At 47.1% G+C, this 19,822-nt stretch overlaps 1 protein-coding gene and 1 pseudogene across 1 annotated transcript in view; both read left to right on the top strand.

Annotated features, from left to right (window-relative positions):
• RFC3 (replication factor C subunit 3) overlaps positions 1–995 on the top strand; it is a 90,095-nt gene extending 89,100 nt beyond the window's left edge. Inside the window, exon 9 of the mRNA XM_088460226.1 lies at positions 698–995. Coding sequence (XP_088316352.1) covers positions 698–781 — 84 coding nt within the window. The 3' untranslated portion in view covers positions 782–995. The remainder of the gene's footprint in view (positions 1–697) is intronic.
• Positions 996–15,917: 14,922 nt separating this feature from the next.
• Positions 15,918–17,776, top strand: LOC148537838 (uncharacterized; annotated as a pseudogene).
• The last annotated feature ends 2,046 nt before the right edge of the window (positions 17,777–19,822 follow it).

Raw genomic sequence — 19,822 nt, 5'->3', positions numbered from 1 at the left:
ATTCAGCGATTCCAGGCTGCTGTAAAGTGCGCCATTGCCGCGATTACTCTCACCGGCAAGATCATCGCGGCTAGTCAGATTGACCCCTAGAACTGGAAGCGCTGGCTTGATTCAAATAATAAAATAAATGGTAATAAATCAGAATAAAATTGTAACAGTATAAAATAACCAGTTGCCAGACATTTTAAAGAAGATGGTCACTCTATGGTGTCTTTACGATGTAAAATCGTAGACTATTTATATTTACCTAAACCTATGAGAAGCGGTGGCTAACCCGGGAGGGTTAGGCTAGGGGGAGGGAGGGTTAGGCACCCCGGGGGGGGACTTAGGGTTAGGCACCCCCGGGGGACTTAGGCTTAGGCAGCGGGGAAGGGGGTGGTTAGGGTTAGGCGCTTAGAGGGGGGATTAGGGTTAGGCACTTGGGGGGGAGGTTAGGGTTAGGCACTCCTAAGGAGGGTTAGGGGGGTTAGGTTAGGTTAGACAATACTTACCTATCCACGATCGGGATTTCCAGCGCTGTCGGGCTTCCGCTGCCGGGATCTCTGCTGATGTCGGGCTGCCGCTGCCGGGAATCGGCAATTCCAATTACCAATACCAATTCCGAAGGAGAACATTATGTGGGGTGCTTTATTGCTTACTGCCTGGTTCTAGTCTCTTTTTTTCCTTTTTGTTTCATTTGTACAATTGTGTTTTGTAGAGACTTAGGACCTGGTACAGAGATGGACGGTATTGCACATCCGCACACAGGCAGCCAGGCAATGCCGCCTATCTAATATGCTAATGCTACAGCAAGCGTCTGAAAGGAAAAGACACCTCCTGCCGGCTTCTCAGATCCGATGTCCAAAGATGCAGGATCGGATCAACATCGAGATCATCGGATGTTTGCAGCATTGGCCATCTGAGTAATCCTAAGCTTATATAAAAGAACTTTCTGCAAGAAGCAGAGGGAAAGGACAAATATCCCTTTGTAGGGGCACTCTTATGACAGATAATTGTTTATATATGGATGATGATGGAATGATTAGTGTGAATAAAACTTAACGTTTAATATAGCAATTTTCCATTCATTTCAATTGTATTACTAGTGCGTACTCACAACTTTGTCATATATAATCCTAAACTTACCCAGAATGACCACCTCCTGCCCGCTTGCGACGTCAGTAAATGTGTCGCAAGACGCCAACAATGGATGACAATGTAGGTAGCGCCACTCCATCCTTTTCCTCAAACGGCTGCAGCATGTATCTATGCATGCGCAGTCCTCGCGCCATCGGAGATGTACGTAAACCGTCAGAATCAGGCCCTATGTTTGTATTACACCCGGTTCTGATACTTCAGTATTTCAAATACAACCAACTGACATGTATAAGTCCTAGTTTCTGTGGGACATTGCATTGTAATAATTTGTTGTGGAAGATACCAGGGCACCTCCCCACCACTGCAGTAATGTCATGAGGGGGGTGCGGGTCACACCCGGGTGTCACCATCAGAGGGGGTGACACGAAAATGCTGGCTCCCCTGCAGTGACAGGAGCCGAGTGCTGCAGGGTGACATTCTCCAGCAGCACCCGGCTCCTGTCATAGAAGAGGAACCGACATTGCTGGTAGCCCAGCAGCTCTGGTTGCTGGGCTTCCTATCGGGATCCCCCGCGAGGCCACGCCCCTTTTCGGCTGGGCGCGCCTCCGGCGGGCAGGGGGTATCGAGAGTGCAGACCCGTTGTCACCAGACTCGGTGACCACTCTGCACCAGTGTCAGTGATGTTTCTTCCAGAGGGTTCCTGCATAACACATATCAACAGCCTCCAAACACTTCTGTAATTTCCTATACTTACTCATCACACACCAACTCATGGTGCAAGCAAAGACAGTCCTGAAAATCAAACAATAACAACTTTATCCACATCTAAAATGTATAACAGCATAGAAAGAAAAAAGGTGCAAAGGGATGTACAGGACACAGACCGAAAAGACAGTCGAGAAGAGAAAAGGTGAGGGCATTCAATAAAGTACATTACCAAAGATGAAAATAAGAAAGATGTTAAGGATAATCTATGTAATAAAATCAAGTGCTGAAAAGAGAAATAGATATTGGTTTTTAGCTAATAAAATATATAAAAAAAAATTTATGTAAAAGTGCTACAACCAAATACAACACCTTCTAGCCCTATCTGACTAGTATTCAATTCAGAAACTATTCTAGTAACACTATGCAATACAGAGAATATTCTAGCCTTTGCTGTGCAATACATAGAAGAACCGTGCTTTTCAAACAACTTGCCACAAATTGCCATCCTGAATTTTAAAATCATGTTCTGAGAGCACATATACCATTGGATTTATTAAGCTGCAGTTTCCCAAACAATGACCCCAAACCCGTCGAAACAAATGGCCAGAACAAAGTTCTGCCTCTTGGCGGCGAGCTTGATCAAACTGCATGCAATTTGTGCTATCCATCTGGATGGAACGTAATAAAGAGCCATATTCAACATGTGTATTAAAATGGCAATATGTAATACTTAATTATAGGGGCCAAAACAATAAATATACTTAAGGGATCATAAATATTTTATAATATATACTTTTTTTTTTAAGTAGACAATATAATAGTTAATATATATTGAGGGGCCAGTATTATATGTAATTTAATTAACTGGGCAATAATATTTTGATGTTAACTGGAGCCATGTTAATTAAACTGTTGGGTCATAAATCTGGTGGTTTGGAAGACTTCCAAAACCCATACGCTAATAAATCCCCCCCTTAGTTTCCTATATACAGTACTGAGAACATTTTATCCTAATGACCTATATACAATGCAAAATGTGTGATCAATAAACAATACAGAGCCAACATCAGAATGAATAACAGTAAGCATTCATTTTAATGTTCATGCTATAACCTCCCAACCATCTACATCAGGGATATTCAGCATGCGCCCTCCAGCTGTTGTGGAACTACACATCACAGCATGCCCTGCCACAGTTTTAGCGTGCCCTATTAGCAAAACTGTGGCAGGGCATGCTGAAATGTGTAGTTCCACAACAGCTAGAAGGCCGCAAGCTGAATACCACGGCTCTATGTAATACCCCGGCTCTACGTATTATCCAATTTATCAACCCTTTAGAACACATTGGGCCTGAGCAATTAGCATAAAGACGCCGGCAAGGCCCACGCTGCATGCTTAGCAGCAGCCGTGTCTGCGTGTTTATACTAATGCTGCGGCCGATTTTATTTCTAGTAAGAGCCCACTTGCAATGCTCGGAATCCATCTCATTGCATCTGGAGACGCACCACCGGTGCACCATCGGACGAAACATCAAATCTTGCACCAGCCGTATTTCAGGCGCGGTTTCTCTGTCTGTACATGGCTTCCCGCGTGAGCGCTACTGCGTCTTTAAACAGAGACATACCAGCATCTGCCTAGCCATCTTCCTGTTAGCTCCCAGGAACACCTACTACAATATATATTTTCTGCGTCCAAATTAATTATGCGTCTCCATTGTGGTAACCATTAGTACACATGCACAATGTGACTCGGACACATGCGCAGTACTTATAACATCGGCCAACGCATGCATATTGTCATTGCGTACAGTTAGCGCCCAACTCTGAAAAGGCCCATTGTGCCCTCCCTCCCCACGCTTTTGGACATGTTGTCACCATAACATTGCTCTCCTTTGGACACATTGCACCTACAAACACTCCCTTTGGGGTATATTGTGCTACTTCCACTTTCCCCTTGTCACATTTGCCCTCCAGTCTTTTGTGATATATATTGCACTGCTAACTCTTCCCTTGCCACATATTGTGCTTATCTAACCCTCCTATTGCCGCATATTGGGCACTCCTAACCCTCCCATTGCCACATATTGTGCACTCCTAACCCTCCCATTGCCACATATTGGGCACTCCTAACCCTCCCATTGCCACATATTGTGCACTCCTAACTCTCCCATTGCCACATATTGTGCACTCCTAACCCTCCCATTGCCAAATATTGAGCACTCCTAACCCCACATTGCCACTTATTGTGCACTACTAACCCTCCCATTGCCACATATTGTGCACTGCTAACCCTCCCATTGCCACTTATTGTGCACTCCTAACCCTCCCATTGCCACTCATTGTGTACTCCTAACCCTCCCATTGCCCCTTATTGTACACTCCTAACCCTCCCATTGCCCCATATTGTGCACTAATAACCCTCCCATTGCCACTTATTGTGCACTCCTAACCCTCCCATTGCCACTTGTTGTGCACTCCTAACCCTCCCATTGCCACTTACTGTGAACTCCTAACTCTCCCATTGCCACTTATTGTGCATTCCTAACTCTCCCATTGCCACTTATTGGGCACTCCTAACCCCCCATTGCCACTTATTGTGCATTCCTAACTCTCCCATTGCCACTTATTTTGCATTCCTAACTTTCCCATTGCCACTTAATGGGCACTCCTAACCCCCCATTACCACCTATTGTGCACTCCTAACCCTCCCATTGCCACTCATTGTGTACTCCTAACCCTCCCATTGCCACTCATTGTGTACTCCTAACCCTCCCATTGCCCCTTATTGTGCACTCCTAACCCTCCCATTGCCTGTATTGTGCACTAATAACCCTCCCATTGCCACTTATTGTGTACTCCTAACCCTCCCATTGCCACTTATTGTGCACTCCTAACTCTCCCATTGCCACTTATTGTGCACTCCTAACCCTCCCATTGCCACTTATTGTGCACTCCTAACCCTCCCATTGCCACTCATTGTGCACTCCTAACTCTCCCATTGCCACTTATTGGGCACTCCTAACCCCCCATTGCCACTTATTGGGCACTCCTAACCCTCCCATTGCCACTTATTGTGCATTCCTAACTCTCCCATTGCCAGTTATTGTGCACTCCTAACCCTCCCATTGCCACTTATTGTGCACTCCTAACCCTTCCATTGCCCCATATTGTGCACTCCTAACTCTCCCATTGCCACTTATTGTGCACTCCTAACCCTCCCATTGCTTCATATTGTGCACTCCTAACTCTCCCATTGCCACTTATTGGGCACTCCTAACCCCCCATTGCCACTTATTGGGCACTCCTAACCCTCCCATTGCCACTTATTGTGCATTCCTAACTCTCCGATTGCCACTTATTGTGCACTCCTAACCCTTCCATTGCCACTTATTGTGCACTCCTAACCCTCCCATTACCCCATATTGTGCACTCCTAACTCTCCCATTGCCACTTATTGTGCACTCCTAATCCTCCCATTGCTTCATATTGTGCACTCCTAACTCTCCCATTGCCACATATTTTGCACTCCTAACTCTCCCATTGCCACTTATTGTGCACTCCTAACCCTCCCATTGCTTCATATTGTGCACTCCTAACTCTCCCATTGCCACATATTTTGCACTCCTAACTCTCCCATTGCCACTTATTGTGCACTCCTAACTCTCCCATTGTCACTTATTGTGCACTCCTAACTCTCCCATTGCCACTTATTGTGCACTCCTAACTCTCCCATTGCCACTTATTGTGCACTCCTAACCCTCCCATTGCCACTTATTGTGCATTCCTAACTCTCCCATTGCCACTTATTGTGCACTCCTAACCCTCCCATTGCCACTTATTGTGCACTCCTAACCCTCCCATTGCCACTTATTGTGCACTCCTAACCCTCCATTGCCACTTATTGTGCATTCCTAACTCTCCCATTGCCACTTATTGTGCATTCCTAACTCTCCCATTGCCACTTATTGTGCACTCCTAACCCTCCCATTGCCACTTATTGTGCACTCCTAACTCTCCCATTGCCACTTATTGTGCACTCCTAACTCTCCCATTGCCACATATTGTGCATTCCTAACCCTCCCATTGCCACATATTGTGCACTCCTAACCCTCCCATTGCCACTTATTGTGCACTCCTAACCCTCCATTGCCACTTATTGTGCACTCCTAAGGGTGCCCACACACATACCGATATACTTACGATCCGACGATGTGTCCGATTTGACTTGAAATTCTTCCCGGCAGCTCAGCACACGATCTGCACACGATATGCTGTCCAATCTTCATACGATCTCCTGCAGCCAGACTTTTTATAGTGCATTGTGTTCTAGATTGTCAGATCTGCCGAACTGCATGGCAGATCTGAAGATGCGATGTGCCATCTGCGGGGGCGCGCATCGTGATCGTGAGTGGGGACTCACGATTTGGCATTTTTTACCCGATCTGTCGTTCCAATGTGTCGGAATCAGCTAGATCGGGAAAAAAATCGCTATGTGTGTGGGCACCGTAACCCTCCCATTGCCACATATTGTGCATTCCTAACCCTCCCAAATTCCACTTATTTTGCATTCCTAAACCTCCCATTGCCGTATATTGTGCATTCCTAAGCCTCCCATTGCCATACATTTAAATATGTCTCTTACCTTAGGACGGGGCATATCATCCTTAAATTGGGAGAAGCCTGTGTCTGGAACTGACAGATTAACAACGGTCATTGCAGTATTAGTATCTCTACAGACTCCAAAACGCAGTTGCAGAACTAGTTGCCTGGCTATTATCTATATTTCATGCTGAGGTTTCTGTTGCTGAGGTAAAAAAAATAAACACATCGATAACACTGGCTTTGTGCAGGGAGGCGGCATCAATGCTATTTCATATTATAATCATGGTTTAACGATATGCACATTACAAAGACACATTTAGATTACAGAATTGCAGAAATACAACAGAATGGCACCATAGGGAACAGTTTTAGCTGTATAATGGCGGGAACATAATGCTTGGCCGCTTTATCTCTTGGCCTCTTAGATTTACTGATATACTTCTGATTGCTGAATTTATTTTGTCCACTGAGAACTCATTGTATTTTACTGCCCATGGCCATAAATCATCTCACTTATTTATCATTCTTATTAGTGGTTTAAGCTTTTACTTTTTAAGTTATCTAGAAAGGACTAGTTTGACTACATTACTGTCTTTGGCCTAGTACAAGCAAACAAACCTGACCATTATTTAGCTGGCAGGCGGAGGCATTGGCTATCAGTGTCAAAATAGAGGTGGACAGCTCACCTGTCATAATATTAGATGGGAGATCTCACCAGATGTACAATACACCATGCCAGCAGTGCTGAGACTGCTTACCAGTAGATACACTGAAGATAAAGGCCAGGCTGCTGACAGATGGCTTATCCAGGAGCAGATTAGTGAGAGGACAAATTCCGGGCTCCACAACTGTCATGTTTATATCATTAGTTGGCCTAGACTAAAGGTATCCAATAGCAGATAGAGGAACGACAGTACGATTACAACATTGTAATCGTACAGTCGTTCCTCATCCCCTGCAGTACCTACACTGAATGATATGTCGTTCAGTGCAGGCACCCTCCCTCATCCCTGAACATGCCCAATCTGTCGTTATCGGCAGATTGACCAGCATGTTCAGGCGATGACTGATGTCAGAAACTACCACTGGGAGCGTGCTTCGCTGGTCATTTTCGACATTTTCATGCCCGATTTGTAAATGATTAATGAGCCTCATGCTGCATTTCAACACAAACTTGCCTCCAGACAGCAAGCAAAAAAATCATTTGCACAAAAACACGCTGTGTCGCTTATATGCTGAGTTGCACATAATTGCGTGTGACTCCTATAAGCCTGATAACATGATTAAGGGGACATATGGATATTTTTATTACATAACACCTTTTTTTATATGTGCAACCTTTTATTAAACTGCTTTGACTAAAAATGTAATTCTCTGCCCATGTGTCATATAAATGCAGGAATTGGGCAATTGTCATCATTTATTATTTATAAGGCAGTTTACATTTACTAGTCCTTTACAGATTAAACATGAAAACATAACATACTGTTACAAGTCGCGGCCACGACTTGTCTCTCTCTAGCAGTTTAGCTTCTCATGACGCTGTTGTTCCGGTTCCATCAGTTGCTAGGCGATCTCCACACCTCAGGAGGTCACATGTTATCCATAGCACAGCGTGATTTGTTTGTCTTCCTATTTGTACACGCTGGCCTTTTGCAGCCTTGCCGACTATAGCATTCCTGTAGGACCTCTCGGCTCAGCGGCATCGTCAGCATTCTGTATCACCTCGTGGAAGGGTATTCCAGCGGTATTACCTTGCTCCCAGCTCTCCTGCCTCTCCTACGGCTCCCTAGCCACACCAGCAGCTTCCGTGCTGCTACCGGCTCTCCGGCCTCTCCAACGGCTCCCTAGCCGCATCAGCAGCATCCGTGCTGCCACCGGCTCTCCTGCTTCTCCTACGGCTCCCTAGCCGCACCAGCAGCATCTGTGCTGCCACCAGCTCTCCTGCCTCTCCAATGGCTCCCTAGCCACATCAGCAGCATCCGTGCTTCCACCAGCTCTCCTGCCTCTCCAATGGCTCCCTAGCCACATCAGCAGCGTCCATGCTGCCACCGGCTCTCCTGCCTCTCCAATGGCTCCCTGGCCGCATCAGCAGCGTCCATGCTGCCACCGGTTCTCCTGCCACTCCTACGATCCCTTAGCCGCATCAGTAGCATCCGTGCTGCCACCGGCTCTCAAAGCCATACCATTGTACACAAACTTGTGTACCAACTCTTATGGACGCAGTACACTAATTAGTACACAAACTAGTACTTAAACTTGTGTACTGGCTCTCAAAGCCACATCAATTGTTAACTCTTTTGCAACCGACTCCAAGCCACACTATCTGCTCTCAAAGCTGCATCAGTTGTTACTCTCTTCTGCATCCGACTCCAAGCCGCCCCATCGGCTTTCAAAGCTGCATCAAAAGTGTACTATCTTCTATTACCGGCTTCAAACCGCACCATCGGCTCTCAAAGCCACATCAATTGTTACTCTCTTCTGCATCCAGCTCCAAGCTGCACCATCGGCTCTCAAAGCTGCATCGATTGTGTACTTTCTTCTGCTACTGGCTCCAAGCCACACCATTGGCTCTCAAAGCCGCATCAATTGTGTACAATCTTCTGTAACTGGCTCCAAGCCGCACCATCGGCTCTCAAGGCCTCATCAATTGTATATTTTCTTCTGCTACCGGCTCCAAGCCGCACCATTGGCTTCAAAGCCACACCATTGGTTCACTAAGTAATATCATTGACTCCCAAGTCTACCTGAACCTGTTTCTGTTCCTGTCAATCCTCTCACCACTGAATCCCATTGTACCTTTATGAGAATCTCTACTACCCTCAGTTATAAGTATTGGTGAACATATCCTATTTCTAAGGGAACAACGGGTGGTTGTTATTGACGGAAGACCTCAGTAGCCTGGGTTCTAGGGGGTTCACACGGAGCAGGCTTTGGGAATGGTAATGTACATACGAGGTAGAAAATAGAGGTGCTGACATGGGACAGAGGTTAAAAAGAGTCCTGCTTATGAGAGTTTATAATCTAGCATAAAATAATTGCTGTTAAAATTAAACTATATAAAGAGACAGAAAATAAGAAATGCAAGGGTGAATGGAATAGTAACCCTTGCCTTTCGCAGATCTGTCTGCTTCCTCAGGCAAGTGATCATGCAATTATTGTATGCTTTAAGGTTGAAGTATCTTCACCTTTGAGTAATTTTTTTCTATATTGATGGGGTCTTCTTAAATTGGGAGGACCATCCCTAAGTAGACAATACTTTTTCTAGGAAAACCCTATAGGAACACCCCTATACCTCTTTGTAATGAGATAATAGGACTTTATTCAATTACTATTAAACTAAAGAACATCTGGGAAAGGTTGGGAAGTATACTACAAGCCAAATATAGGCACAATCTTATTAGATTCAGTAGTCTTTTACATAGTGTGAATGAGAGTATTCATCTTTAATATAAGACAAATATAAGAAAACAAACTCATTGGAGTTAATATGGCTCAGTACATTGCAGCACTGATACTCAATTTTCACTCCTCTATTTACACAGGATCTTTCACCCTTTGGTATTATTTGCAGAAAAACAAGTTTCCTGATATTTATTAAACAAAGCAATATATTCACACACAAAAAAAAGAAAATGTCAGCCAGGGCGAGAAGATTACAAATTTTGCAATAAAAGTTTTCTTGTGCAATGGCTTTCTCAGTCATGTGTTGTCTATTGTTCATTTGATTTTGTGTTTCTATTGGAAAACACCTGAAGTAAATTAAAGGTCAGTGTTCTACTTTACTCCTGAAACATTTCTTCTCCACACATCAGAATGTTAATGCACACTGTATACGCTAATGTTCGAAGTGGGTATTTTGAAATAGGGGTATGGAAATGGATTAGAACGGATGGGGGTCAGATGCCGCCTCAGGCACCCAGTAGCTTTCAGGATTTTGATAATAATTGATTAATCCCCGGGTCTCCGACAGGTACAGGTCAGTCGCTTAAGAGTCTTCCTTACCTATATGTGATTTCTCTATACACATAGGAGATCACATGGTCTAGAAGACGCCTGTTTGCATAGGAATATAACCAATGTCACCGTCATATAGCAGAGGCTCAACCAGATAATACATAGTAACAAATTTTGGTGCAGAGCACAATGTGAATAGGTCACAAATGAAAGTAAATTTTCAACTCGCACCTTCTCGCTTTTTTTTAGGTGCGAGTTGGTGCCGGGACTCGCAAATGTAATAGTCTACGAACTTTTCAGCTCGAGGCTACTACACTATGCAAATCTATGCGATTTTTTTCCCCTACGTAAACTAACACCTTTTAATGCGACTAGCATTAAAATGTGCGAGTTATACAGAAGCCATCACAGATCAGAAGCATAACCAGCCATGAGCAATATAAAGCCTCTCCTGGTTCTGCTATGTGGCACAACGTCATAACGTCACATGCACTGTGCCACAATAAACAGAAAACACTTTATTGCACTGTCCACCAGTGCCGGACCCTTCAGCATCTGCCGGCGACCCAGATCCTCCAGTACATGTCTGCACCCTGCTGATCACTGTAGAGGTGCAGGCAGAGGTGCCTTGAAATGGCAGCTGGAAGTGGCGGTATGCCATACCACCGTATACCGCACCACTTTGAGCATTCTTTTAAAATCTCCTCTCTGGGAGAAGCCCAGAGAGGAAACACAGCTGGCCACTTCAGGGGGTGGGGCCAGGCTCCTATGTCATTAGGCCCTGCCCCCATCATAGAAAACTTGCAAATCACGAGACCGAGAGGAGGGGCGGGGCTAAATGAAGCGGTTTTGCATCATTTAGCCACGCCACCTCCATATGGAGCAGCAATTCCCAGGGGCGCCGAGAGGGGGGGGAGCGGGTATAGATTACCGTGGCCCGGGCTTCCTGAGGGGCCCGGCGCCGCTTCCACTCCATCACAGCAGCCCAGCACACAGCTGAGCTGCAGTGGAGACTGCTCATGGCTGCTGAGCAGCAGCCAAAGTAGTCTCCTATGACTGTGGGGGGGAGTGATCACACTGATCGCGCCCCCCCTGGCTTTGAGCAGGGCTGAGGGGGCCCAGTGCGCCCCCCTCCCCAGAGTGCAGCACCGCTTTGCGGCGCTGCAAATCTTTCTTTTTTTTCGGGAAGGGGGCGTGGCCACGCCTCCCGCGATTAGGCTGCGTCCCCTATTACCCGGGCCCGCCGCAGCTCTCAGCGGGCCTGGCAATTCCTGCCCACTTTACTAGGAAATGGGTGGGATGCGGGAGATACGGACACTCTTCTGGGGGTGAGGGGGGCTACCCAAAACTTCAAGAGCCTCCTGCAACTTCCGGGAGAGTAGGGTCAGTATACAATAATGGTCTATTCAGTCTGCTCTGTGGTGTGGTCGGGGTAACACTGAGAATTCCACACAAAAAAAGTAAGGCAAAACTCTGCCAGAGAAATGTACAAATTTCTTCACCCAAACGCAGAATAAGACAAATGTTCTGCGGTATGCTGATCTGAATATAACTGATAATAAAGATGTACAAAGCTGTGGCCATATATCATGTAAATTGAGTTTTACAACTAAATGGACTGTTAAGCAGAAGTGTGAAGTACTAGTGATACAATATTTTAATTACCCTTTTGCTTCGCCATTACATATTTGGCAATTCTCCTTATAATTTATTTATAATTTGCATCCGTTATGACAATGGTCAATAAATTCTGCTATGTGGGGTGGTCAAGCGAGGACTTGGATTACTGCCAATTTCCACAAGTGAAGTATGCTAAGTTTTCCACCAAATGTGGAATGAGGTGAATATTTCACTGAAGCTCTGCAGAAATTCTGAAAATGTTATTCAAATTCATAGCTGCATTGTTTCCTGCATTTCAACCTGATCAAAATCAAAACTGTTTCAGTTTCTTTTCTAGTACCTGGAGTAGCCTTACTATGTATAAGCTTTTGGTGACACTTCTGTACGAGTCAAAATGTCATCCTCCCGCTGTTGGATTCTCGCAGGTTTTGGATTCAATAAAGGTCCTGGTGATTGGCATGCCTTTTTACTCAAGGGGTGGCTCTTGTGTTGTTCGTGTCAGGGCTGGTCTGTGTCCATCCAGGGGTTGCTGTGTCCATCCAGGGGTTGCTGTGTCCGGGCAGGGGCTGCTATGTCCATCAAGGGGCAGGTGCTGCTGTGTCCTCCAGGGGCAGGGGTTGCTGTGTCCATCCAGAGGCAGGTGCTGCTGTGTCCATCCATCGGCAGCTGGCTGTGTCCATCCAGGGGCTCTGCTGTGTCCACCCAGGGCTCTGCTCCAGTGTAAAAAAAAAGTAAAAAATATAAGTTAAAAAACAATTGTTTTTTTTGTGTGCTGTACCCCAGTGTAATGTTCATACAAGTATTGTGATGCTATATATAGGTCATACCGCAGTGTAATATTCATACATGTATTGTGAAGGCTGTAGGTCATACTGCAGTTTAATATTCATACATGTATTGTGACACTGCAGGCCGTACCCCAGTGTATCCATACAAGTACTGTGACGCTGCTTGTCATACCCCAGTGTATCCGTATAAGCACTGTGATGCTACAGGCCGTACCCCAGTGTATCCATATAAGCACTGTGATGCTACAGGTCGTACCCCAGTGTATCCGTATAAGCACTGTGCGTTTTTGTTTCATACTGTATTTATTTCAACTAAAATCACAAAGGGCAGTACAGACTGCAGTACAGACGGTGACATCAGTGCTGTGAGCATTACTGCCTCACAGCACTGATGTCATGGGTTTGATTCCCACCACGGCCCTAACTGTGGAGTTTGCATATTCTCCCTGTGCTTGCGTGGGTTTCCTCCCACACTCCAAAAATATACTGGTAGGTTAATTGGTTTCCAACAAAAAAAAAAATTAACCCTAGTTTGTATGTGTGTGCAGTTGCATGTATATGTGGTAGGGAGAATAGAGTGTAAGCTCCACTGGGGCAGGGACTGTTGTGAATGGACAAATATTCTCTATAAAGTGCTGCGGAATATGTGTGTGCTATATAAATAACTGGTAATAAATAATAATAATAATAAATATACTTGCAAAATACTCTTATGCCATTTTTCAACCTTGATTTGTAGATACCAAACTGGTGGGCTTGGCTATCCTTGATCATAACAGCCATGTTTTGTCAGATGCAACTCAAGCACCAAATGGAGAGGCTATTTTGTGATGGTATCTGGATATGTTCTCCCTCCTCCCCTCCCAGCCTTCCCATACATAATCCCAGAAGGACAATGATAAGAAATGTTTAGTACTAGACTTTTAAATCCCTCTGCTCCCTTCTTGTTTAGAGCTTCCATTTTGTGTACTGCAGTGATTCTCAAACTCGGTCGTCAGGATCCCACACAGGTCACGTTTTCCAGGTCACCCAGCAGGAGCACAGGTGTGTTCATTACTCACTGACACATTTTAAAAGATCCACAGGTGGAGCTAATTATTTCACTTGCGATTCTGTGAGGAGACATAGAAAACATGCACTGTTTGGGGTCCTGAGGACCGAGTTTGAGAACCTGTGGTGTACTGCCACATTAATAGGTCTGCCACCCATTCAAGAATCGAAATGGGCAGTTGGGACATGGGCATTACTCCCGTCGGTGGGAGGGCCCAAGGACAATTCCATTTTGCACCTCTTTGCTTTATGCACTGATTGGGGCATTGCTGCCTGACATTTTTAATTTTAGACAAACAGAGTGATTGAATAAGATCATCGTGGGTTAAACTTCGAGTCTGGGGGCTGGCTTGGGTAACACCATGTGACTTAGTTGCCCTATAGGATAGGTATGTGTGTTTTAACTAGATGTGTGGGCTGAGACAAAGCCCCTTTTGTTCCTGTCTTCAGACAGAGATAAGTGCTGTTCAGGGCATTATTGTGATATATTTGAGTTTCTCTTGCCTGTTCCTCCCTGCATTTCATTTTCTATTTCTCTTTCATTCTCTAATCTCCCTCACGGCCTCTTCTGCCCCCCCCCCCTTTTTTATTTTATCCCTTTCCTTTCCCTATCCTCCTGTGCCTTTTACCCTGCATCTGGCTATCTTCCTCTGGCCCCATGTCTCGCCCGCACCGCGCAAAAAAAAACCCACGCCGCTATCTAGAGGGAGCCGGGTCCCCTTCAGCTACTGCCGCCTCCGCTGGCATTGTTCCAAGCCAGGGAGGCTGTGGAGCGCGGGCGCGGGCCCGCCACGGTGAGGCAGTCTTCTCCAGCTAACGGCTCCCGCGTGGTGACTGATCTGGGGGCCACGGCTGCTGGTTCTCATAGGCGGGCAGGTCAGCGCACGTCTGTTGCTGTGCCTGCCCTCCCGCCTGTCCCGGCTCGCAGCAGTGCTGCGGCCCGCGGACGCGCGTGCCCCCGCCCGGATACCGGCTGAGGTGGCCGAGGTTTTCGAGACCAGTCTGGTCTCGGGCCCCGGCTCGGACCTCCAGGACAAGTAGGGCCCACAGAGGCCCTCAGGCCCAGTTTGAAGTGGCGGCCCTGCTCAGCTCCCTGAGCCTGCTCGGGGGGTGGGGCTTAGCCGCCATTTTGGTGATAGGAATCAGAGCTTGCTGCAGGTGTGCCAGCAGCTCTGCACAAGGGGCTAGTCTCAGTGTAGGGACCCCCAACATGGATACTATTTTAATACCCATAAACTCAGGGGATCCTGCAGGTGTTTTAAATGTCATGTCCTCCATGGCCACGTTATTTGCCCCTTTTGTGGCTGCCTTATCACAACTGCGGCCGGGTCTCCAGCTGGTGCGCCCCAGACAGCTTCTACGTCTCAATTACCAACACCCATACCCGACCAATTTCTGTCAGCAGTGCGCACATTTGGGTCATTAATAGCGCAAGGTACTTCAGGAGCGGTCCCTTCCCTGGTTTCGGCCAATCTAGCTGTTCCCTCTTCTGCACCTTTGTCTGCATCGGGGGCTGTGGCGCCAGATGCTGTGTTACCCTCTTTTTTAGATGGCAATGTCAGCGACAGTCCCGAGGATGCAGCTGTGGACGAGGAGGTGGCTTCGGCTGATTCTTTGGGTGGCGAGCAGTCAAATACATAAGGTGGGTCTACTTATGATGAGAACAATGACAGTAGCAGTTGTTGTTCCTCTTCATCGTTAGTGTCTGACGCCAGCAGTTCTGCCATGGTGCGCAAGCGGGCCGCTAAATATGCTAAACGTGAGGCCGACTGGAGTGATCAGTCATCTAAGCGCCGTCGTTCCCGTTCGCGTGCCCCTTCCCGCAAATGTTCTAATCGGTCACTGGGGGTCCACTGCGATAATACAGCAGTTTTGCGCGGCTGCCGTCCATGCTGTAAGCTTAAGATAACAAAGGGCCTATACGTGGACATTTTTGTGCTCACTGACAATGCAAAAAAGGATTTTAAAGCGGTCAAGACTAGGGGGAGTTGGCATGGACGCTTTCAAGTCCTTTAGTAATTGGATCGAGGGTTTTTGCATGTTTGCATCATGCTATTTAATAATTCGTCATGAGGAGCACTTAAATATTATCAGGTATCTGCACCTGATTAATAGCATGCAGCGCGGTTCCCGGGGGTTTAACTGGCGGGCTTACGACAAAGAGTTTTGTCGGAAGCAGGATGGCAGGCTTGTCATTGAGTTTGGTGGTAAGGATGTGGAGGTGTGGCTGGAAGTCACTCAGCCACCGCGTCTTCCAGTCGAAGCTCCCTCTATTCGGCGTCCACCAGGACCGGGTCGTTTTTCCGCTCAGACTCAGAATAAAGGCAAATGCTTTGCTTTTAACAATGCCACCTGTACTCAGGGGCAGCGGTGTCGTTTTTGTCACCTCCAGCGGAACCCATCCCGTGTCCAATTGTTCCTGACTGCCTGGACAGCAGTCTTCCAAGCCGCCTGGGAATACCGGGGCTAAGTAAGGCATTGTCCCCGGTGCGTTTGTATGCTATGACCAAATGGTTGGGTTGGTATCCAAACATTGAGGATGCGCGGTTTTTGTATTCCGGGTTCACTTTTGGTTTTCGGTTACCCATTATGGGTGAGGTTAGGGTTGGCCCCCCGAGGAATCTGCGGTCAGCGCACGAGTTACCTGATGTCTTAAATGCCAAAATTCAGAAGGAGGTGAGCCTAGGGCGAATGGCAGGCCCATTTGAACAACCCCCGCTGGAGGATTTGATTCTTTCTCCAGTGGGTGTTGTCCCCAAGAAGTCTCCGGGTAAATTTAGGCTCATTCAGCATCTGTCATACCCATCAGGGTCATCGGTGAATGATGCTATACCTCTAGAATTTTGTTCGGTGGTGTATCAGTCGGTTGACGAGGCTTTAGGGATGATTAGGTCGTATGGACCTGGTGCTCTCATGGCTAAGATAGATGTGGAATCGGCTTTTTGTCTACTTCCCCTGCATCCCGACTCCTTCGGGTACATGGAGCTTTGCATTGGTGGCAGATATTTTATAGACAAGTGCTTGCCTATGGGATGCTCTGTTTCCTGTGCCTTTTTTGAAAGATTTAGCACCTTTCTTCATTGGTGCGTGGAGACTTCTTGTGGGGGTCATGGGATAGCTCACTATCTCGATGATTTTCTGTGCGTGGGTCCTGCAAATTCAGAACGTGCGTTTCTTTTTTCTTTACGAGCTCTGTTTTTCCATTTCGGGGTACCGGTTGCTGGTGAGAAGACTGAGGGTCCTCTCGCCTGCCTATTGTTTTTGGGCATCGAGATTGACACCCTGGCAGGGGTTTGCAGGCTTCCTCAGGACAAGGTGGTGAAATTGCGCGACGCGATTGGTACATGTTTAGATGCAAACAAAATTTCTTTGCGGCAGGCGCAATCGATCTTCGGTCTATTGAATTTTGCCTGTTGGATTATCCCAATGGGCAGGGTTTTCTGTTGTAAACTGGAGCGGTCCACAGCTGGGGCATCCAGACTGCATTATATGGTTCACCTGTCCTCCGAAATCAAGAGGGATTTGTCCGTTTGGGCATCTTTTCTTGACAAATTTAATGGCGTTGTGATCTGGATGGCTCCAGTTGTCGACAGCTCTTAGCTGCAGCTTTTCACCGATGCGGCGGGTTCAGCGGGTTTTGGTTGCTACCTTGCCGGGTCCTGGTGTTCGGCACCTTGGCCTGAGGAATGGGTGCATTTGAGTCTCACATGGGACCTGTTGCTCCTCGAACTCTTTTTCATCATGGTTGCATTGGAAGTGTGGGGTGAGCATTTACGTGATCGCAGCATAGTGCTCAGGTGTGATAACCTTGGCGTTGTGCATGCGATTAATCAGCAGCGTGCTAAATCATTTCTAGTGTTGCGAGTTTTGGCGCAGTTAGTCTTAACTTGCTTGCGCTGCAATATTTCATTCAGAGAGCGGCATATTCCCGGGGCGGAGAATGAAATCGCAGATGCGTTATCTCGGTTTCAGTGACCTAGGTTTCGATCTTTGGCCCCTGGGGCTGACGCTACTGGTGTGCTTTGCCCCTCTTATGTTTGGCAGGTCATCAAGCCAGCATGGAGGGCTTAGGGGGTCATTCAGACCCGCTCACAAGCAAAGGACGCTCACAAGCGGGTCGATGTTGCCCCACTGCGCATGCGCACGACGGAGCTCCCTCTCCGTTGCTCCGGGTCTCGCACCAAAGGGGGCGTGCTGTTGATGTTGATTGACAGCACGCCCCCTTTGGTGGGCGTTCCGGGAGCGTGGCTGCCAGACGGAGGCGTTCCCATGGGAACGCCTACCGTCTGAAGCCGGCCCCACTGACATCACTAGTGATGTCAGTGGGAGTGATTTTGGCTCTGACAGAGCCAAAATCACTCCTGGGCTTGCGGCAGCGAGACCCTACCACAGGGTCTCGTCGCAAGCCCGATGGTCGCGATGGTCAAAGACCATCGCGACCATCTTTTTGGCCGCTCGCATATGCTGTGGGTGGTCACCCACAGCTATGCGAGCGGCCAGGAGGCCGCTCCATTTTCAGGTCGGAGGGCACTGATTCAGAGCGAACGCTCTGGTCAGAGCGTTCAGCTCTGAATCAGGCCCTTAGTGCGCCGGGCTCTCGCCCCGGGTACTCTAGGAGTTTACAACCAGGCTTGGGAAGAGTGGGAAGAGTATTCCCGTCGCTACAGACATGGAGGTAAGAGCAGGCATCAGTTGATGCTTTTATTTGGCATCTCTATGTCTCTGGCAGATCCAGAGCTGTGGTTTCCCGTTATTTGACCGGTATTTCATTCTTCTTTAAGTTAAAAAGCTTTCCAGACCTGACAAAGAGCTTTCTGATTCAGAGGGCCTTGAAGGGTTGGGCTCGTTCGGTTCCGGTTGCGCCCGACAAGAGGCATCCCATTGATATTTCCCTCCTTCCATTACTCCTCGCGGCCATAGCAGACGTGGCGGATTCGGTTTTTGAAGTTAATTTGTTCAAACTAACTTTTTCTCTGGCCTATCATGGGGCTTTACAGATTTCGGAGTTGGTGGTGGCATCCAAGCGAACCGATTCTACGCTCCTTCGCGCGGACGTCGTTGCTTTGTAGGCTTAGGCGCTCCAAGACTGATCAAATGGGTAGGGGATGTTGGATTTCGCTTGTCCCATCTGAGAACTTGTGTATTTGCCCCATTATCCTGGCCAAGCGTTGTCTTCAGGTAAGGCCTGTTACTGCGGGTTCTTGGCTTCTGCATGAGGATGATTCGCCATTAACCAAATACCAGTTTGGTTGGGGTTTGAAGCGCTGTGTCTCCCAGGATTTCGGTACGCACTCGTTTCATATTGGGGCAGCAACTTTCGCTGCTTCAGCTGGATTTTCTGTATCCGAGATTAAGGCTTTAGGCCGTTGGAAATCATCCAGTTATAAGCGTTACATTCGGCCTCTGCATTGATTGCATTTCGCATTTAATAATGTTATGTTTATTTGTTTGTCATGTTATTTGTTTGTTTTCCTTCAAAGTATGGTCTTGTGTGTCTTGTTTGTCCTGTCTGCCCGACTCGAGGATTAGCTACTCGCCGCTATGGCAGCGGAAGTCTGGAGGCATTTGGCCTATTCTTTTTGCCTGAACTGACGGACCTAATTCGGCTTATTGACATCACTAATTACAATTAGTATGTCCCTCAGCAGGTTTTTCGGTTTTTCCTCCAGCCGAGTTATCCGTGTTTCCCTGCTTTCCCCCTCCTCCCCCTTCCCCTCCTCCCCACCACCCTTTTACCCTCATGTGTCTTAATGTTTTCTTCAATTTGGCACTGAAGCTTGTCTAAATTTCAGCCTGGCAGCTGGTTACACAAAATTTTTCTTTTTGGCAGATCCTCCACTACTTAATTATAATTGCAAATTAATTTAATTTTGCATTCTCCCCCTTCAGGTGTTAAAATTGACCCTCTTAAAATATGGATTGTTGGCCACTCCTATGTTTTCTGGGCTGCTAAGTTCATGAATGCTTGTGGTGCTCCTTCCTTCCCTCGCTCTGATTGTGTGCGGTGGATTGGTGTGAGAG

The sequence above is a fragment of the Taudactylus pleione genome, unplaced genomic scaffold (assembly GCF_031769625.1).
Source record: "Taudactylus pleione unplaced genomic scaffold, aTauple2 ptg000043l, whole genome shotgun sequence".
Taxonomy (NCBI): Eukaryota; Metazoa; Chordata; class Amphibia; order Anura; family Myobatrachidae; genus Taudactylus; species Taudactylus pleione.
Note: the sequence above shows the minus strand (reverse complement) of the source record. Positions and strands in the feature narration are given on the sequence as shown.